This window comes from Glycine soja, chromosome 3 (assembly GCF_004193775.1).
Source record: "Glycine soja cultivar W05 chromosome 3, ASM419377v2, whole genome shotgun sequence".
In the NCBI taxonomy this organism is placed as follows: domain Eukaryota; kingdom Viridiplantae; phylum Streptophyta; class Magnoliopsida; order Fabales; family Fabaceae; genus Glycine; species Glycine soja.
Window position 1 is genome coordinate 38,037,466 of NC_041004.1, and position 15,812 is coordinate 38,053,277.

General features: G+C 29.6%; 2 protein-coding genes across 4 annotated transcripts; both read left to right on the top strand.

Annotated features, from left to right (window-relative positions):
- The first annotated feature begins 2,782 nt into the window (after window positions 1-2,782).
- On the top strand, window positions 2,783-7,374 carry LOC114406796 (E3 ubiquitin-protein ligase SINAT2-like). 3 transcript variants are annotated; one of them, XM_028369613.1, is made up of 4 exons: window positions 2,783-2,879; window positions 4,565-4,860; window positions 5,811-6,197; window positions 6,858-7,374. In XM_028369613.1, the coding sequence occupies exons 2-4, from the start codon at window positions 4,639-4,641 to the stop codon at window positions 7,176-7,178; spliced, it is 930 nt and encodes a 309-aa protein (XP_028225414.1). In that variant the 5' UTR covers window positions 2,783-2,879; window positions 4,565-4,638; the 3' UTR covers window positions 7,179-7,374. The 3 variants fall into 3 exon arrangements, with proteins under 3 accessions (XP_028225414.1, XP_028225416.1, XP_028225415.1); XM_028369615.1 differs by having other exon boundaries at window positions 2,798-2,883; window positions 6,858-7,178; XM_028369614.1 differs by having other exon boundaries at window positions 2,851-2,964; window positions 6,858-7,178.
- Window positions 7,375-11,426: 4,052 nt separating this feature from the next.
- On the top strand, window positions 11,427-14,717 carry LOC114406795 (probable protein kinase At2g41970). Its single transcript, XM_028369612.1, has 8 exons — window positions 11,427-11,620; window positions 12,183-12,348; window positions 12,757-13,010; window positions 13,105-13,231; window positions 13,315-13,588; window positions 13,952-14,084; window positions 14,205-14,291; window positions 14,386-14,717. Exons 2-8 carry the CDS (start codon window positions 12,249-12,251, stop codon window positions 14,509-14,511), a joined length of 1,101 nt encoding a protein of 366 aa, XP_028225413.1. The 5' UTR covers window positions 11,427-11,620; window positions 12,183-12,248; the 3' UTR covers window positions 14,512-14,717.
- The last annotated feature ends 1,095 nt before the right edge of the window (window positions 14,718-15,812 follow it).

A 15,812-nucleotide genomic window follows, 5' to 3' on the forward strand; every position in this document is an offset into this window, starting at 1 on the left:
GAATAATTATTTTGGTTAGTAATTTATATATGAATTTAACTAAAGAGTTTGATTTAGTGTAAAAAAAACATTACATGTTATTATGACAAGTTTATACATTTTTCTAATAACTATTTTAAAATTTATATTAGGATAACTTTATTAGTTTAGACTTTAGAGTAAATATAAATCCAAACATTTCAGCCTAATTACACATTTTGTCCCTAATCTTTCAATTTTAGCAAATTTTATCATTCATTTTTTCTTCACATTTTCCCCTTTTTTCATCAAATTAATATAAAAAAGGTATTTTGCATTGTAATTGATTTGCTTATTATTTAAAAGTATAAAACATAATCAGATTAATTTCAATTATAATCACAACTAATTTGAGTTAAAAAAGGATAACTTGTATTGTAATTAATTTAGTTTAAATTAAAAATATGATTTGTATCATAATTTATTTGATTATAATTAAAAAGGATAGATTGTATCATAATTAACTTAGTTTTGATTAATCAACAACAATTGACAAGCAGTTTGTATCTTTTAACCAAATGGTATATTTGAATCTTGATTGATTTTTGGATATAAAATAGATCATGTTGGGAAGGAAATACCCAACTTTTAAGATCCTTAACGAAAATTAGTGACGGCTTTTGGTAGGGGCTACTTCATTGTTTTGTTTTTTTTTTTTTTTGTTGAGTATTCATTATAATCTAATTTTCTACATATGTAACGAAAGCAATTTGTTATTGGGTATTTCTGTAAAAAAATGAAAGTAAAATGGAATGTAAACTCAGAGAAAAAGGAGGTGAGAAGTGAGAACAACATGCATGGGTCGTGCTCAATTCAATGTCGTCGCAACATAATTTTTTTCTTGTGCTTTGTTCTTTTTTTGTTGGGCTTACGTTCTTGGAAAATGTTATTCTCGTGTCACTGAAGGCTCTTTCTACCTCTTACTTTTTCAAAAACAGGCAAAAAGACACTCTTGTCCTCTTTCTATTTTTCTACACCTCACGAAAAACACTTTTTTTTTCTTTAAAATTTTAGATTAACAGAATTCTGCTTTCATTATGCATCTAAATCCTGATGCAGAATCCCAATTTTATTATATATATATATATATATATATATATTTACTTTTAATTATTTAATTACAATATAAGTTATCTTTTTAATAGTATCAAATTTTCTAATTGTATGTGGATTTTATATCAAATTTTCCCAAGATCTTGTTTCTTATGGATTTTATTGTTGATGTAGGTTTACCGAATGATTTTATTGTAGAGTTTTTTTGTAGCAATTTTTTTCAGTAACATTTTTTTAACAAAACGGTGTTTTTAGGTGAAATAGTCTATTAAGAGCATCTACAATGTGTAGTTATTTAGATGAATTATTTATTATAATTCTGTGGAGTCTTACAATTCCACATAAATTTAAACATTTTATATCAAATTTACTCAATTGTTAAGGATGTTGAAGTGTCTTATTAACTTAATTTTAAAGGTCTTATAATGTTTGAAAATATTTTATTTATGATATTAATTTGTTACGCAACACTGTGTCATATGCTCCATTGGGAAAAAAGGTTAATCTAGTGCAAAAATATTAAACAATGTTGCTTAAAGTTAAATAACTTACATAAACACTTTCATTCAAATTTTTTTAAAGGAGATTATAAATAAGTCAAACTTAGTTGATTTAGAGTGTGTTTAGTTCAGTTTTTTCTTTCTTTTCTTTAAAAGTAGAAGTCACACAAAAAAAAATTCATATAAAACTCTTAAAAATGAGTAACTTTTTTATATAACAAATTTTGAAAAAAAGGCTCTTAATTAAGTTAGAAGGGAGAATATTTTTCACAATTTATATGCAATTTGTTTACTCAATCCCTTCATTGAGTACCAATCCATCCTAAAACGTCATTTTTTAAAAAGAATCGTTGACCTCTCATTTCAAGTACTTCACCAACTTCCCCGTTAAATAATTGTGACATAAAAAGAATATTATTAAAATGAGTAAATAATAGAAGTAAATAAAATTTTGATATTTTTCTAAAAAAACGAGGGATTTATAATAATTAAAAGATAAAAAAGTAAAAAAAAAACAAAGAAGTGTAAATTATTTAAATTCACATAATTTATCTCTCCTAAATTCACATAATTTATCTCTCCTATTGCATGATTCAATTGAAGTGAAAGAAGAAATGAATTTATTTTTAGACCACACAAATTTTTTATTTTATTATAGTAGTGAAAACAACTTTAAAGTTTTAACATTTTTTCCATAAAGAAATTGAAATTTATTCATTGGAAAGAAATTAAATATGTAGTAAGTGAACCATTGGTCAAAAAAGAAAACGAAATTAAAGGCAAAATAACTCCCCAAAATAGCTTTTGGGAGGATTAATAACTCCTCAAATCATGACTTTTTGGGAAACAGTTACAAATTACAATGCAAGAAAATAAATTTGAGAACCAAACAAAAACACATTACCATAATTATCATCATTCTTTCAGTTAGGGAAAACAGTTACTGTACAAGCAAAAAAAATGACGTCAACGAAGACAAGTTCAAAAACAAAATCAACAAAAGATAAAAAAAAAAAAAAGTGTTTTACTTTTTAAACGTCGCGTGCGGGAAGGGTCACTTGGACCACCTTGTTGTATTGGCAACGTATCGTTAGGAACGAGACCAAAATTATTTTTTTATTTTTTTATTTCCCGAAACTCAAAACCAAATAATAAAAAAAACAGAAAAAAATAATAATACCGTAATAATAGAGACATAAATAAATAAAATAAACAAATCAAGGGAAGAAAAGAAACAACGAAACAGAGCACAATACAAGGAAATCAATCCTGCGATTTCGAAGCAGAAGAAGGACAAGAACAAAAAACGTTGGTATTTTTATTCTTCTTCTTCTTTAATATCCATATGCATACCAACAAGACACGCTTTTTTCTTCAATCTCCATAGCGGGGGGTAATTTCCGTAACCCCCGGAGCTCTTCGATGCTTTTTCTCGTCGTTTGTTTCACTTGCATTATGATTTTTTCATAATTTTCCCCCCAATTGTTTTGTTTGACACACGCACGCAGATAAGGCTCGGAATTCTCAACTGGGTTTTTTTTATATTTTTTTATTTATTTGTTTGTTTTATGTGTTTTTTTGAAAATTTCACATCTTCGTGGTTTATTGTTTCTTCCCCTCTGATTGGTGATGGTTTTGAACGTATGTGTTCAAGATTCGTCTGCATTTGCCTGTCATGTGATTTATTTTTTGTTGCTCTATGATTTTATATGTGGGATTGGTTCTTTCATATAATAAATTGTTAAATGGTTGTTGTTTGAAATGTTGCTCTTATTTTTTTTTCTTCTGTTTGTTCCGGTTTTTGATTGGTTGGATTGAGTAGGAAAAGGTAGTATTTTTGGCAAAGCTAGCCAAAATGCCTATGCTGCTAAATTGAAGTTTCGGGTTCTTCTTTTATATCTGTGATTTTCTGTCTCTTTTTTTATCTCTTTGATGGATAATTTGAATGAGGGAAGAGATAAGGGATGGTGATCCATATCATGATTCAGTTTTTTGTTGAATTTAAGGTTTATGAATTGCAAGATGCCATTAAGCAATAGACTTTGTTTGCATTAGCATCATTGCATTAGAAAACAAAGAACTAAGATGAGGGTCAATGTTAGTGAATAGGGAGAGAGATGTCCTATTCAGCAACGTGTTTGAAAATGTATTTGGGTTTTGGATTTTCCCAGTAAAACAAGCCTCCCGGGGCCTGGGTTGGGGGGGGGGGGGGGGGTCCAGGAAGAAACTACTGTTTGCATTTATGATTTTTTGTTTGTCTATGTTTTTTGTTCTATTCACCCTCCTCAAAGCTCAAGCAGTTTGAAGCTTTGAACATATAATTTAACAATTTCATTATAGTTTAGCTGTTGGAATGACATTGTTTGGTAACAAATATTTGTTCTTCTTGACTTTGCATATAAGCTGGCTGTGTTTGCTTGATATTTGCAAAAGAAAATTATGTTTCTGCTGTGCTTCAATGACTAAAAATACTGACTTATTTTAATTTCTATATCATGCGAAAATTGTCATTTATTCCTCACCTAGTGGGAGAAGACTTTGTCGTTGTTGTGAAAATTGTCACTTATTAATTGATCCATGTTAGCATGTATTGACAGTGAAGGTCCAGTCTGCGGATATGCATTTTTGGGGTAACTATGTAACAAGATGTTCTTTTCATGTTTCAGACATTTTTCTTTTCTTGATTCCAGAAATCATGGTCAATACTGCTAAAAGAAACTTTTTGTTTACTTGAAGTTTTCCAGAAATGCTAAAGCTGTCAAATTTGCAGTTAATCTAGTTACTATTGCATGTGAATGTAGCTTAACTTTCTTAAATTATCCTACTGAAACTCTATCAGGTCATCATTCCGACTGAAAAATCACATCTTAATTGGTCTTGCATGTTTCTTTCTTTCTCTTCCCCCCTATTTTGGTGTAAAGAATATCAAAATTTGACTATAATAGCATCTACTATGTAAGTTCTTATGCATTGACCCTTTAACTGTATAACAGATGTAGCATGCCATAAAAGCAGGAGCTCTTGTTCCTTGTCATCTAGAAAGAAATACTGTAGATCTGGGTTAGCAATGGCTCCTGGAAGCAGTGTTTTCAAAGAAGTTCTTGAATCTCACCTGATGTCTTCAGATTATGAAATGGGAAAAGCTAAATCTGAGGCCAAGAGTAACAGTACATCTACAAAATCTAGCATTGGGTTGAGTGGAAAGAGTGGAATTAGTTCAAACAATGGCGTGTATGAATTACTTGGATGCCCCGTTTGCAAGAATTTGATGTATCCCCCAATTCACCAGGTGCAGTGCTTGCAATTTCTTATTATGGGGGTCTTTGTGTGTTAGATAAACTTTTTCTTGAGATGCATGCTGCACACATGAAATAGATATAGGCATACGGATAGTGGCATTATGATTTTTATCTCCATAGTCCTTGTAGGATGGTTGCATTTGAAGATAATATCACTTGCATACTTATCTTTCACTGCAAAGGCTGCATCATGCGGCTAAATGCTGGTGCATATTAAACTTAATTTTCATAACCTTAATTTCTAGACATTGTGGGATAAGTTTAGTCATTGATCTTGAGTGAAACATGGAGAGATGTAGTGATCAGAATGAACCTTTGGGGTTTGATGAAATTGTCATACCTATCTATTCAAATTTTTTGTAATGTGAGTTACATGATAGTTATCCATCCAAATTTGCTCCCCGTCTGTTGTCATTCATTTTCTCATTAGTTTAACAAAAGTAGATATTTTGGACTATACCAACAATAGTTAATAGATAAAAACCTTAAGTTTGTTGCCTTTTATAGTCACTTTCTATTTTTGAATTTGAATTAGATACCCTGCCCATCCTGCAAAAGGAAGTTCAGGAATGAGACTTGCTGATTCTAAGCCTATATTTATAAATACTATGGTTAAAATGCTAAGGTCGCTGGATTTTAATTGAGATTTACCCTCAAGGGGGTAGGAAGGAGAGGCAAGAAGACAATTGTGAAAAAATTGACTTTAGTGTTGTTATTGTTGGACCTTCTCACTGAAGGCTGTGGACATATAATCCACATGTATTGTGTGGCCTATTCTACTGTCTGAGAGGACTGTTGTATTGTTGTATATGGCTGTTATAACCTGCTGAAAGTCTTTAATCATTATTTTCACTTCACATGATTACTGTGAATTTACCCTGTCTTGTAAATTTCTTATAAATTTCTAATATTTTGCACTCGGCTGCATCGTGTTTTCCAGTGCCCAAATGGCCATACATTATGTTCCCATTGTAAAGTTGAAGTCCATAATATCTGCCCGTCCTGCCATCATGATCTTGGGAATATAAGATGTTTGGCTTTGGAGAAAGTGGCAGAATCATTGGAGCTTCCTTGCAGATATCAGAGTCTTGGTTGCCATGATATATTCCCGTACTATACTAAGCTGAAGCATGAGCAAAATTGTGGATTTCGTCCATACAATTGCCCCTATGCTGGATCTGAGTGCTCTGTGATGGGTGATATTCCTACTCTTGTTGCCCATCTCAAGGATGATCACAAGGTTGACATGCATGATGGATGCACCTTCAATCATCGATATGTCAAAGCAAATCCACATGAAGTTGAAAATGCCACATGGATGCTAACTGTAAGTTATTTATAATTATAATAGCTGGACTGTTTGATGATTTGATGTGCTATTATTTCTCAGAGTGGCGTTTTTTACATGTTATTTTTTGTTATTTAATCAGTGTAGTCTGATGCCATATCCCCTAATGCGTAACATTTAATTTTATGTGAGCAGTGTGCACATGGTCATACTCTTTTCTTTTAAAAAGTTCTACTTCTTGACTATTTTTTATTCAAAGCAAGCAATGTTCAGAATCAACATGGGTCACATGACATACGTAGGCTTGGTCTTTACTTTTGATGAATATTTTGAACTCATGGAATTTAGTTGCACGATGGAATTCTTTCTTCTCTTTGATGCTTCTAAACATTTTTTTTTTATGTCTAAGCTAATATAATGGATCCACCTTTCATTTTCTGGATACATGTCATCACAAATTCTATAGGAGTTTAATGGTCATATATACTCATATCAGTGTAAAACAGTTTTACACTTACATTCATCATATATGTTTAGTTTATTAACTTTTACAGTAATTATCATGGATGCCGTGTAAAATTGCTTACATTATCAATGTATAACCTATTTCTCATCTTATAGTGACCTCATTATGTTAATTTCTAGCATATACCTAATATAAAGAACTCCACTTGACATGTTGAAGTCTCTTTCATGCAGGTTTTCAATAGTTTTGGAAGACATTTCTGCTTGCACTTTGAGGCGTTCCAGCTTGGCTCGGCTCCAGTGTATATGGCTTTTTTGCGATTCATGGGTGATGACAATGAAGCAAAGAAATTCAGCTACAGCTTGGAGGTTGGTGCAAATGGGCGCAAACTTATATGGCAAGGAATTCCAAGGAGCATTCGGGACAGTCATAGAAAAGTTCGAGATAGTCAAGATGGACTTATAATTCAGAGGAACCTAGCCCTTTATTTTTCTGGTGGAGAAAGACAAGAGTTGAAGTTGAGAATCACTGGTCGTATATGGAGAGAAGAATGAGACATGTAAATATAATGTTATTTAGAGATGTAACCATTGTTTTAAGATTTTGCTCTCTGGCAAAGAATGAAGCACTGTATCTGCTTAAGTTAATCTCTCCATAGATTTCTCTTTCATTTTCCTTTTTGAACAAAACCATGTGCTTCTGAATCTGAATATTGGAAATCAAACTTACACAGTTAAGTTTTTTTTTTTTTTTTTTTGCTCTAAGCTTTGGTGCGCTAAAGATATTCTCTAGTTAATACTCAAGAGTAATATAAATAACTTTCAAGCGTAGAAGCCAAACTTACAGGAGAGAATCGAGGACTTGTTTTTCACTTTTTTGTTTTTGTTAGTTTTAAAATTATTTATATAATTTTAAAAATAATTATTATAAAAATTAATAATCTTATTATATATGATAGATTATGATTGGATGAAGTATATAATCATTTTTCTCCTTAAAAAATTCTACAGCTGTTTTGTGTTTTTTGCAGGCCCATGAAAATTTTGTTCCAAAGGAAAAATAAATTGCAACTTCTAAAGGCTCATCAGAACGTGGCATTGTGGTGTAGAAAAAATTAAACAAACATAACAAAAGATGATGATTAATGATTTAGTGATTACCCTCGGCCGTATTATTCTTAGGTTAAAAATAAAATTTTGCTTTCAGAAAATTTGAGGTCAATTTTGCTATTAAAACTTAAAAAATGTTTTCTAAATATAGTAAATATTTTTATCATTAGAATTGCTACAATTAATTTTAAAAACTAAAACTCTTTTCTTTCTATACAACGTCATAAATCTTGTATCATTTGTTTAATTTTTATAATTTTGGCTTTCGTGATATGTGATAAATTATTATATTTATTAGTTACTGATTAAATTTAATATATTAATTAAAATATACTTACTTTTAATTTTTTTTTAATTTGAGTTTTGATTTGTATTTTTTTATCTTGTTTTAAAAAAAAAAATAATTTAGTTAAATGGTGAAGAAATCCATTCAACATGGATTTTATGAATGTAACACTCGAAAAAATTAACAACATGTCTTACTCGGATTTGACAAGCCTTGGTGTAGTATATTCGAATTCAGAAAATCTAACATATTTAAATAAAGAAAGAGAAAAACTTTATCTTCTAGCAAAAAGATAAAGATCACATATTTTTCTATTTATATTATCTTAGAAGAGAGATTGAGATTTGATTATCCAATCTCACCTCTATAAAAGGGGATCATCAAGGAATAGGTAAACCAACTTCATTTCAATCTTTCTATTAATACTTATTCACCTTTAGGCCGCTAACTTGAGCGTCAAAATGTGTTTTTCAGGTGAACGTTGTGAAAAAGTTCTACTAACTTTGATAAAAACACAACCAATAAATTAATATTTTTATTTGTTTATCTCATTTTAATTTGGATAAAAAATAACATGAAATTGAGATAACAATTTTGGTCTATTTATAAAAATAATATAAAACAATACTACACAATTATATAAATATTTTAATAATTTTTTTAGGTCCCTCTAGTCCTGGGCTTGTACAGCCGCTCATTCAGACATAGCCCAAGGCCCTAGTCCATAGTAATAAAACAAAAGTTTAATAAGTTAATGCTTGAATAAGCATTTATAAGAAAAGAAGATGAGATAATTGAAATACAGTAAATTATTTTCATAAGTTAAAAATAGTTAATGCATAAATCAAAATTAACCTTGAAAGAATTTAATATGATTTTTTTACAAATTAACTTATGTGTAAACTAAATTTAGCTCATTGAAGAAACTTATTTTTTTTTCTCCCATAAATGCTTATAGAAAAAATTATTCAAATAATACTTAAGCATATACTTTTAGTGCTTAAATTATGTTTGATAAGAGTTTTTAGTTAGCTTCTAACTTGTTTTATTAGTCAAAAAAATGTTGTTCAATAAGTGAGTTTTTTAAAATAATTTTTAACGTTTTTTGAAACGTTAATTTTTTTATATTTTTTTATCCTTAATGTATTTATCAAATTTTTTAATAATCATATTTAAATAAATCTAAATTTTATTATTTTTATTTTTTTACTCATTCATATGTTTGCTGCCTCTTTTTTTCCCCAACGTGTAAACCCCCTCATTTTATTGTTTTTTCTTTTTTTACTTATTTATATGTTTTATTTTTTATATTATGTTTTGGATATTTCTATACTAAATTCTTAATTTAATTATTATACTATTTATTCTATTAATTTAATATTATAAATCAAGACATTGATAATGCTAAATGATATGTTTGTTTTTTTTGTTATTATATTTTACATTTTTTTATGCTGTAATATTTATTTTAACCATGGTATCACTTATAATATTTAATTTATTATTTCAACACTATATTTAGTCTATTATTTTTTGAATAATTTTATATAAGATGATTTATTTTAACTATTACACCAATTAACATAATAAAAGTATAATGTCTATTTAAGTGTATTTTCTTATATTATTTTAAATTTGATTAAAAATATTTTAAAAAATAATATAAGATTAACCGTAGAACTTAACATGAAAAAATGTAACATAAAATAGTGGAATATAAATGTTTATCTTTATCATTTTATATTTTTTTAACTACTTTAACAATTAATTTTACAAAATAATTCTAATTTAATAATTTAGTTTTTCAACTTTCAATTATCAACTAATTTTTCAACTTTCAATTATCAACTAATTTTTCAACTTTCAATTATCAACTAATTTTTTAACTTCTAACTAATTTTGTACGTTAGTATAAATTTTTTTGAGTAAATAATACATGCATATTGTAAAACTTTTTAAATAGTCATCTAATAATAAGTTGTTCATTGAGTTTTAATAATTACCTTAAAGTTTATACTTATGATGATTTTTAATTAGTTAAGAGAGTAAACTTGACATTGACAAATCATGATACTAAACTCAAATTTTTTTATGTAATTTTATAAGTATGATAAATTTATTTAATTTTACAATTTCTATATTAAGAGTGATATCAATCATGCATGATTTTTAATCAATTAACAGTGTACAAATTTTTACACTAAAAGTATGTCACGGTTAAACTCATAATAAAATTTAAAGTACATATGAGAATGTTTTGAAGAATAACAACATATTTTTAATGTCTTAAAACTTTAGTATATCCTATAAAGTTTTGGGCAACAATGATAATGGGGTTATATAGCGAGACAGACAGGTATATATTACTTTTGGGATAGACTTACACCAAATATGTAATCATGATATAGATTAATCCTACAATTCATAATATCTTAATAAATATGATAATTTTAAAATATTTTATGATTGTCAACTAATTAATTATAATCGATCATTAGATTATTTGATAGATTTTTTTAACTGTTTATAAATATTATTAAAAAAATAATGTTTTCTACAAATGTTTCTCATAGTAAAGTTTATATATTTTTTCTTCTTATGATATACATTTTTCACCCTTAATATAGATTGAAAAAATACTACATAATATTATTACAATAAAATGCATAAAATAAAGAATATAGGACAGTGAATTTTTTAAGATAATTCATATGGCGATTATATTATACATTTATTTTTCCTATTTTCTAATAAGTGTATTTTTAACGAATCAGAAATAAACTGTTATCAAGATAATAAATACAGACAAATAAATATACTTAATTGTATGAACAAATTGTAAAAATATATTACTTTAATAATTTTGATAAATAAATAATTTAAAAATCAAATCAATCAAATGATCTAATTTATTAGTTAAAGATAACCAATTAATTATCATTAAATATATTAAAGTTGTCATATTTATTAAGATACTATAAATCATAAGATTAACCTATCCCAAGAGAGTAAATTTGGTGCAAATCATGGTGTAAACCGATCCTATTCCATTACTTCTTCTTTTTTTTTTTTTTTTTTTATGTAATACAGGTATATATTACTAAATGAAAATGAAATGCAAGGGATCTCGTATCGTATGAGCAGGGTGTTACGTACGTACTTGCCATTACCAGCATTTTGATTTGCACGTTCGTTGTGTTAATTTTGCTGTCAGAAGAGATGAGAATAGCAATAACCATATAATGAAGACAACACCAAAATAGTAGGTAATGAACGAAAGACGTGCATCCATCGTGGGGGCACGTACATTGCATACAACACAACACAACCTACAATCTGTTAGCTTCTGGTTTTTCGGTTAAGTTCTTCATCACCTACCCGACATTCCCGCAAAAAACAATAACATGTGCCTTTCTTCCCAAACCAAGCTTCATTACAAAACTTAGAAACTAAAGAAATATACAAATTTGTCCCCTTCTGCATTTCCCATTTCCTGAGTCTTTGTTTTTTTATTTTTTATTTTCTCCTCCTAATATTCTTCTTTGTCGCCCTCTTATTGTCTTTGCCATTATAGAACCTAATTCATCGCAAGTTTCCTGAGGTAACAACATCGAGATAATGTCTTTCATTTGTATATTAGGAGGGCTTAAATTTTTAATGAAGCGTTCCCTGTCATTATGTTGTTTTTATGCTGGGTGGTTTTTCTCCTGTCAACAATGCCAACACACATTCGCAATGACACAATCCTGCATTTTTTGCGTCTTATTAGGGAAGTTCATAAACAAGAAATTTATTACTTCTTCAAATCTCGAAGAATAAGAGAGAATTTTGGGTATTATTCGATGTATATTACCATTATGTTTGTGTGTTGAGTGATCCTATAGGAACAAATGGTTAACTTTTTTATTGATTGTGTTTATCGCCTCTAAAATTGTAGAAGAATAGTGTTCATCGCTTTTGATTTCTTCTTTGAAACCATAAACACTAGTATTCTTTGACAATTGAGGTTCTTTGTCTTTATGTTTTTTGGGGGATTGGACTTTGTCTTATTTTCACATTGTCTATTAAAAACATATTGTGGGTGGGGGCAGTGAAATTGAATGTTAACGGGTAGCTTAGCTTCACAATGGAAAATTTAATTTTGAGGCTTGAAAAACTTTCAGGTGATTCATTCGTTTACTGTGAATGGCTTATTGAGAGTGCAGCTAGAGCTAGGACTACTTGAAGTTATGTTGTGCTGCGGAGGTGCAGAGGAGGAGAGCACCGGGTCCCCGGCAAATCAATACCCAACTGCACCACCTAGAGGGGGTAACACATACGGTGGAGGAGGTAACATGCTTCTTCATTCTTATATATGCTTCTTTTTCTTTGTATTTTGGCTTCAACATTGGTATGGTAGGTGTATCTACAATTTTTGCTCTTATTGTTAGAAGTTTTTCATGCTCTTGGGACACTCACTGAACAACTGAAAGCAAAAGTATGATAATTGGATATATGAATATATGGTATTCTAAATCACAAAATTGTCCCTCAAATATCATTGTAACAAAAGCTAACATGTTTTAAAATTTCATTCTTTTTGTTACACTCATTTTTATGTCACACATTGTAATAGTGAACTGGAATCTAATCATTGGCACAAACTTTATTTTTCCTTGAAATTAACCGTATATTCTATGATATCTTTCCTCTGCAAGGTTATGGATAATGATTTGCAGTAACCCTCTATGAATGTAGGTAATGATAGAGGAGAGCCTAGGGGCAATGTTGCAAAGAGTGGTGCCCCGCAGAAAGTATTGCCAATTGAGATACCCTCTATGCCGTTGGATGAGTTAAACAGGTTAACAGGGAACTTTGGTACAAAGGCTTTTATTGGCGAAGGTTCATATGGACGAGTTTTCTATGCAAAATTGAGTGATGGCACTGATGCTGCAATTAAGAAGCTGGATACCAGTTCTTCCCCGGAACCTGACTCGGATTTTGCGGCTCAGGTAGGATTTTGATTTGAGATTGTAAAACCATTGAAGCAAATACTTTGTTTCGTCATTCATGATATTGTTGCACATGTCACTATGGATCATGCAGTTATCGATTGTTTCGAGAATGAAGCATGACAATTTTGTGGAGTTGATTGGATATTGTCTAGAGGCAGATAACAGACTTTTGGTTTATCAATATGCAAGTTTGGGTTCTTTGCATGATGTGTTACATGGTAGGTCCAACATTGTCCCTATTCAATTAAGGAAATAATTCTGGTTCTTTGTTTGAACAGTACTAGTGTTTTACTATTGGCAGGAAGGAAGGGTGTACAAGGGGCTGAACCTGGTCCAGTTTTAAGCTGGAACCAGAGAGCAAAAATTGCATTTGGCGCAGCAAAAGGACTTGAGTTTCTTCATGAAAAGGTTCAGCCTTCTATCGTTCACCGCGATGTTAGATCCAGCAATGTCTTACTATTCAATGACTATGAGGCCAAGATAGCTGATTTCAGCTTGACAAATCAGTCTTCTGACACAGCCGCTAGGCTACATTCAACAAGAGTCTTGGGAACATTTGGCTATCATGCCCCAGAGTATGTCCTTAAGAAACCTTCCTTATAGTTTAATTTGAGATCCAGTTATTGTAAATTGTGCTTGGTAGAAAAAAGGACTTGAGTTGAATCAGTTGATATTCAATTTGTAGCTTATATTGTTTTTCATTAAAATAGAGCAGGCCTAATAACTGTCATATGACTAATCATAGCCATAACCTTATATGCAAATTGAAAAATATTTGTATGTAGACATAACATAAATAATTATATCTTCAGGTATTAGAAATAATTTAATGTTAGAAATAACCACTATCTATCCTATGTAAACACTATCCATTGAGTGTAGAAATAATTTTATGTTAATGTAAGGTTTTTTTCTTAAATGATTACTTTCATCTTCAGGTATGCCATGACTGGACAGATAACCCAGAAAAGTGATGTTTACAGTTTTGGGGTTGTGCTTTTAGAACTCTTGACTGGAAGAAAGCCAGTAGATCACACAATGCCCAAAGGACAACAAAGTCTTGTAACTTGGGTATGTGTTTGATGACCTTAATTGTTTTTTTTTTTTTTTTTTGGTATATATGACTTTAATTGGTTTACTATTCCATTATAGTCTACTATTTTGATAATGGGTTATTTTTAACTATTTCAGGCAACTCCAAGGCTTAGTGAGGACAAAGTGAAACAATGTGTGGATCCTAAGCTAAACAATGATTATCCGCCAAAGGCTATTGCTAAGGTTTGCTCCTTTATTCTTTCACTAAAGTTGAACTATGTAATATCCAATATACTTTTGAGACTAGTGACTGATTATTTGACGTGGATACATGTAGTTGGCTGCTGTGGCAGCACTTTGTGTTCAGTATGAAGCTGACTTCAGACCAAACATGACCATTGTTGTCAAAGCTCTCCAGCCACTTCTCAATGCAAAACCGTCTGGTCCCGATCCTCATGCTTGATATTGTGATTTCAATTAATCATGAGGATTATTAGATTTTTGAGCAATTTGTAACACAATGATGGAAGTTGATTTGGTTTCGTTGTCGTATGGATTGTATTATGCTATGCCAAAGTTGATTTGGTTTGCTTGCTCTCCCTTTTAGTTGGATCATATGTTTGTACACATAATGAATGATGGAGACAAAAATTTGTTGGCCTATGAGAATCAAGGGTAAGAAAAAGAAAATTCAAAAAACTTATTAGTTGAGAAATATCTTTCATCCTTTTTATGCTAGTAATTGACTACTGATTGCTCCTATGGTATAAATACTTATTTTAAACTCTACTGTATTGCCTATCCCTTAATTTAGTACCTGTTAATTTTATATGATTTTTGAATAATCATTTATTTAATATTGCTATTTAGTACCAATGTGGTTTCACCAACTGTATATGAAATTTATGTGGCGGTAACGAAAGAAAAATGGAAATCATGGTAAAACAAAAGGTGAAAGAACTAAATCTCAGAAAGAAATGATTCTCGTCATATATCCTACACAATTCATGAAAGACAATTGATGATATTTAGAATTATTTCTATCTATACTGATCATTTGTATACTGTGCTTCAATTAATATGTTTAATTATTATGAATGTAGTTATTATGTTATTTAACTTAATTAAATATTGGTAAAACATGTTGAATCGTGAATTATTTTCCTCTTTAATTCTTTAGCATTTGCGGAAAAAAATTCCTCTCTATTCCTTTTTTTTTCTTAGTTTTTTCCATTATTATGTTTATTAAAAAATGATACTCTCTATTATGTGACCATAGTTTTAAAAATTGGTTCGGTAACTGATATGGTCATGACACTGAATTACTGAATCATGGTCGAACTTGTGGGTCACTAATTGACCCGCATGACCCGGTCTGTAATGAAAAAATATAAAAATTATATATCTATCTTAAAATATTGGTAATCAAATAATTAACAATTAAACAAATTTAATTGTATTCATTATAGCCCAATATTTGGTCTATCTTATGCAAATATAGCAAATCTGTCTTGGGCTCCTTTTCCCCTAATAGAAATTATGTATTATAATTTTTGCTATGATTTTAGTTGTTATATATATGCAGAATCTCACCATCTTAAGTATACTAACATTATTCTTGTTCAGATAACAAAAGTTTGAAAAGAGAGAAGAAAATCGATATTTGAAGTATATTTTTATTAAATTTCAGTAGTTCAACGAAATCTTGGGATTTTACAAACCTTAAGAGAGAAGAAAATCGAGATTTGATACGATGAGAGGAAG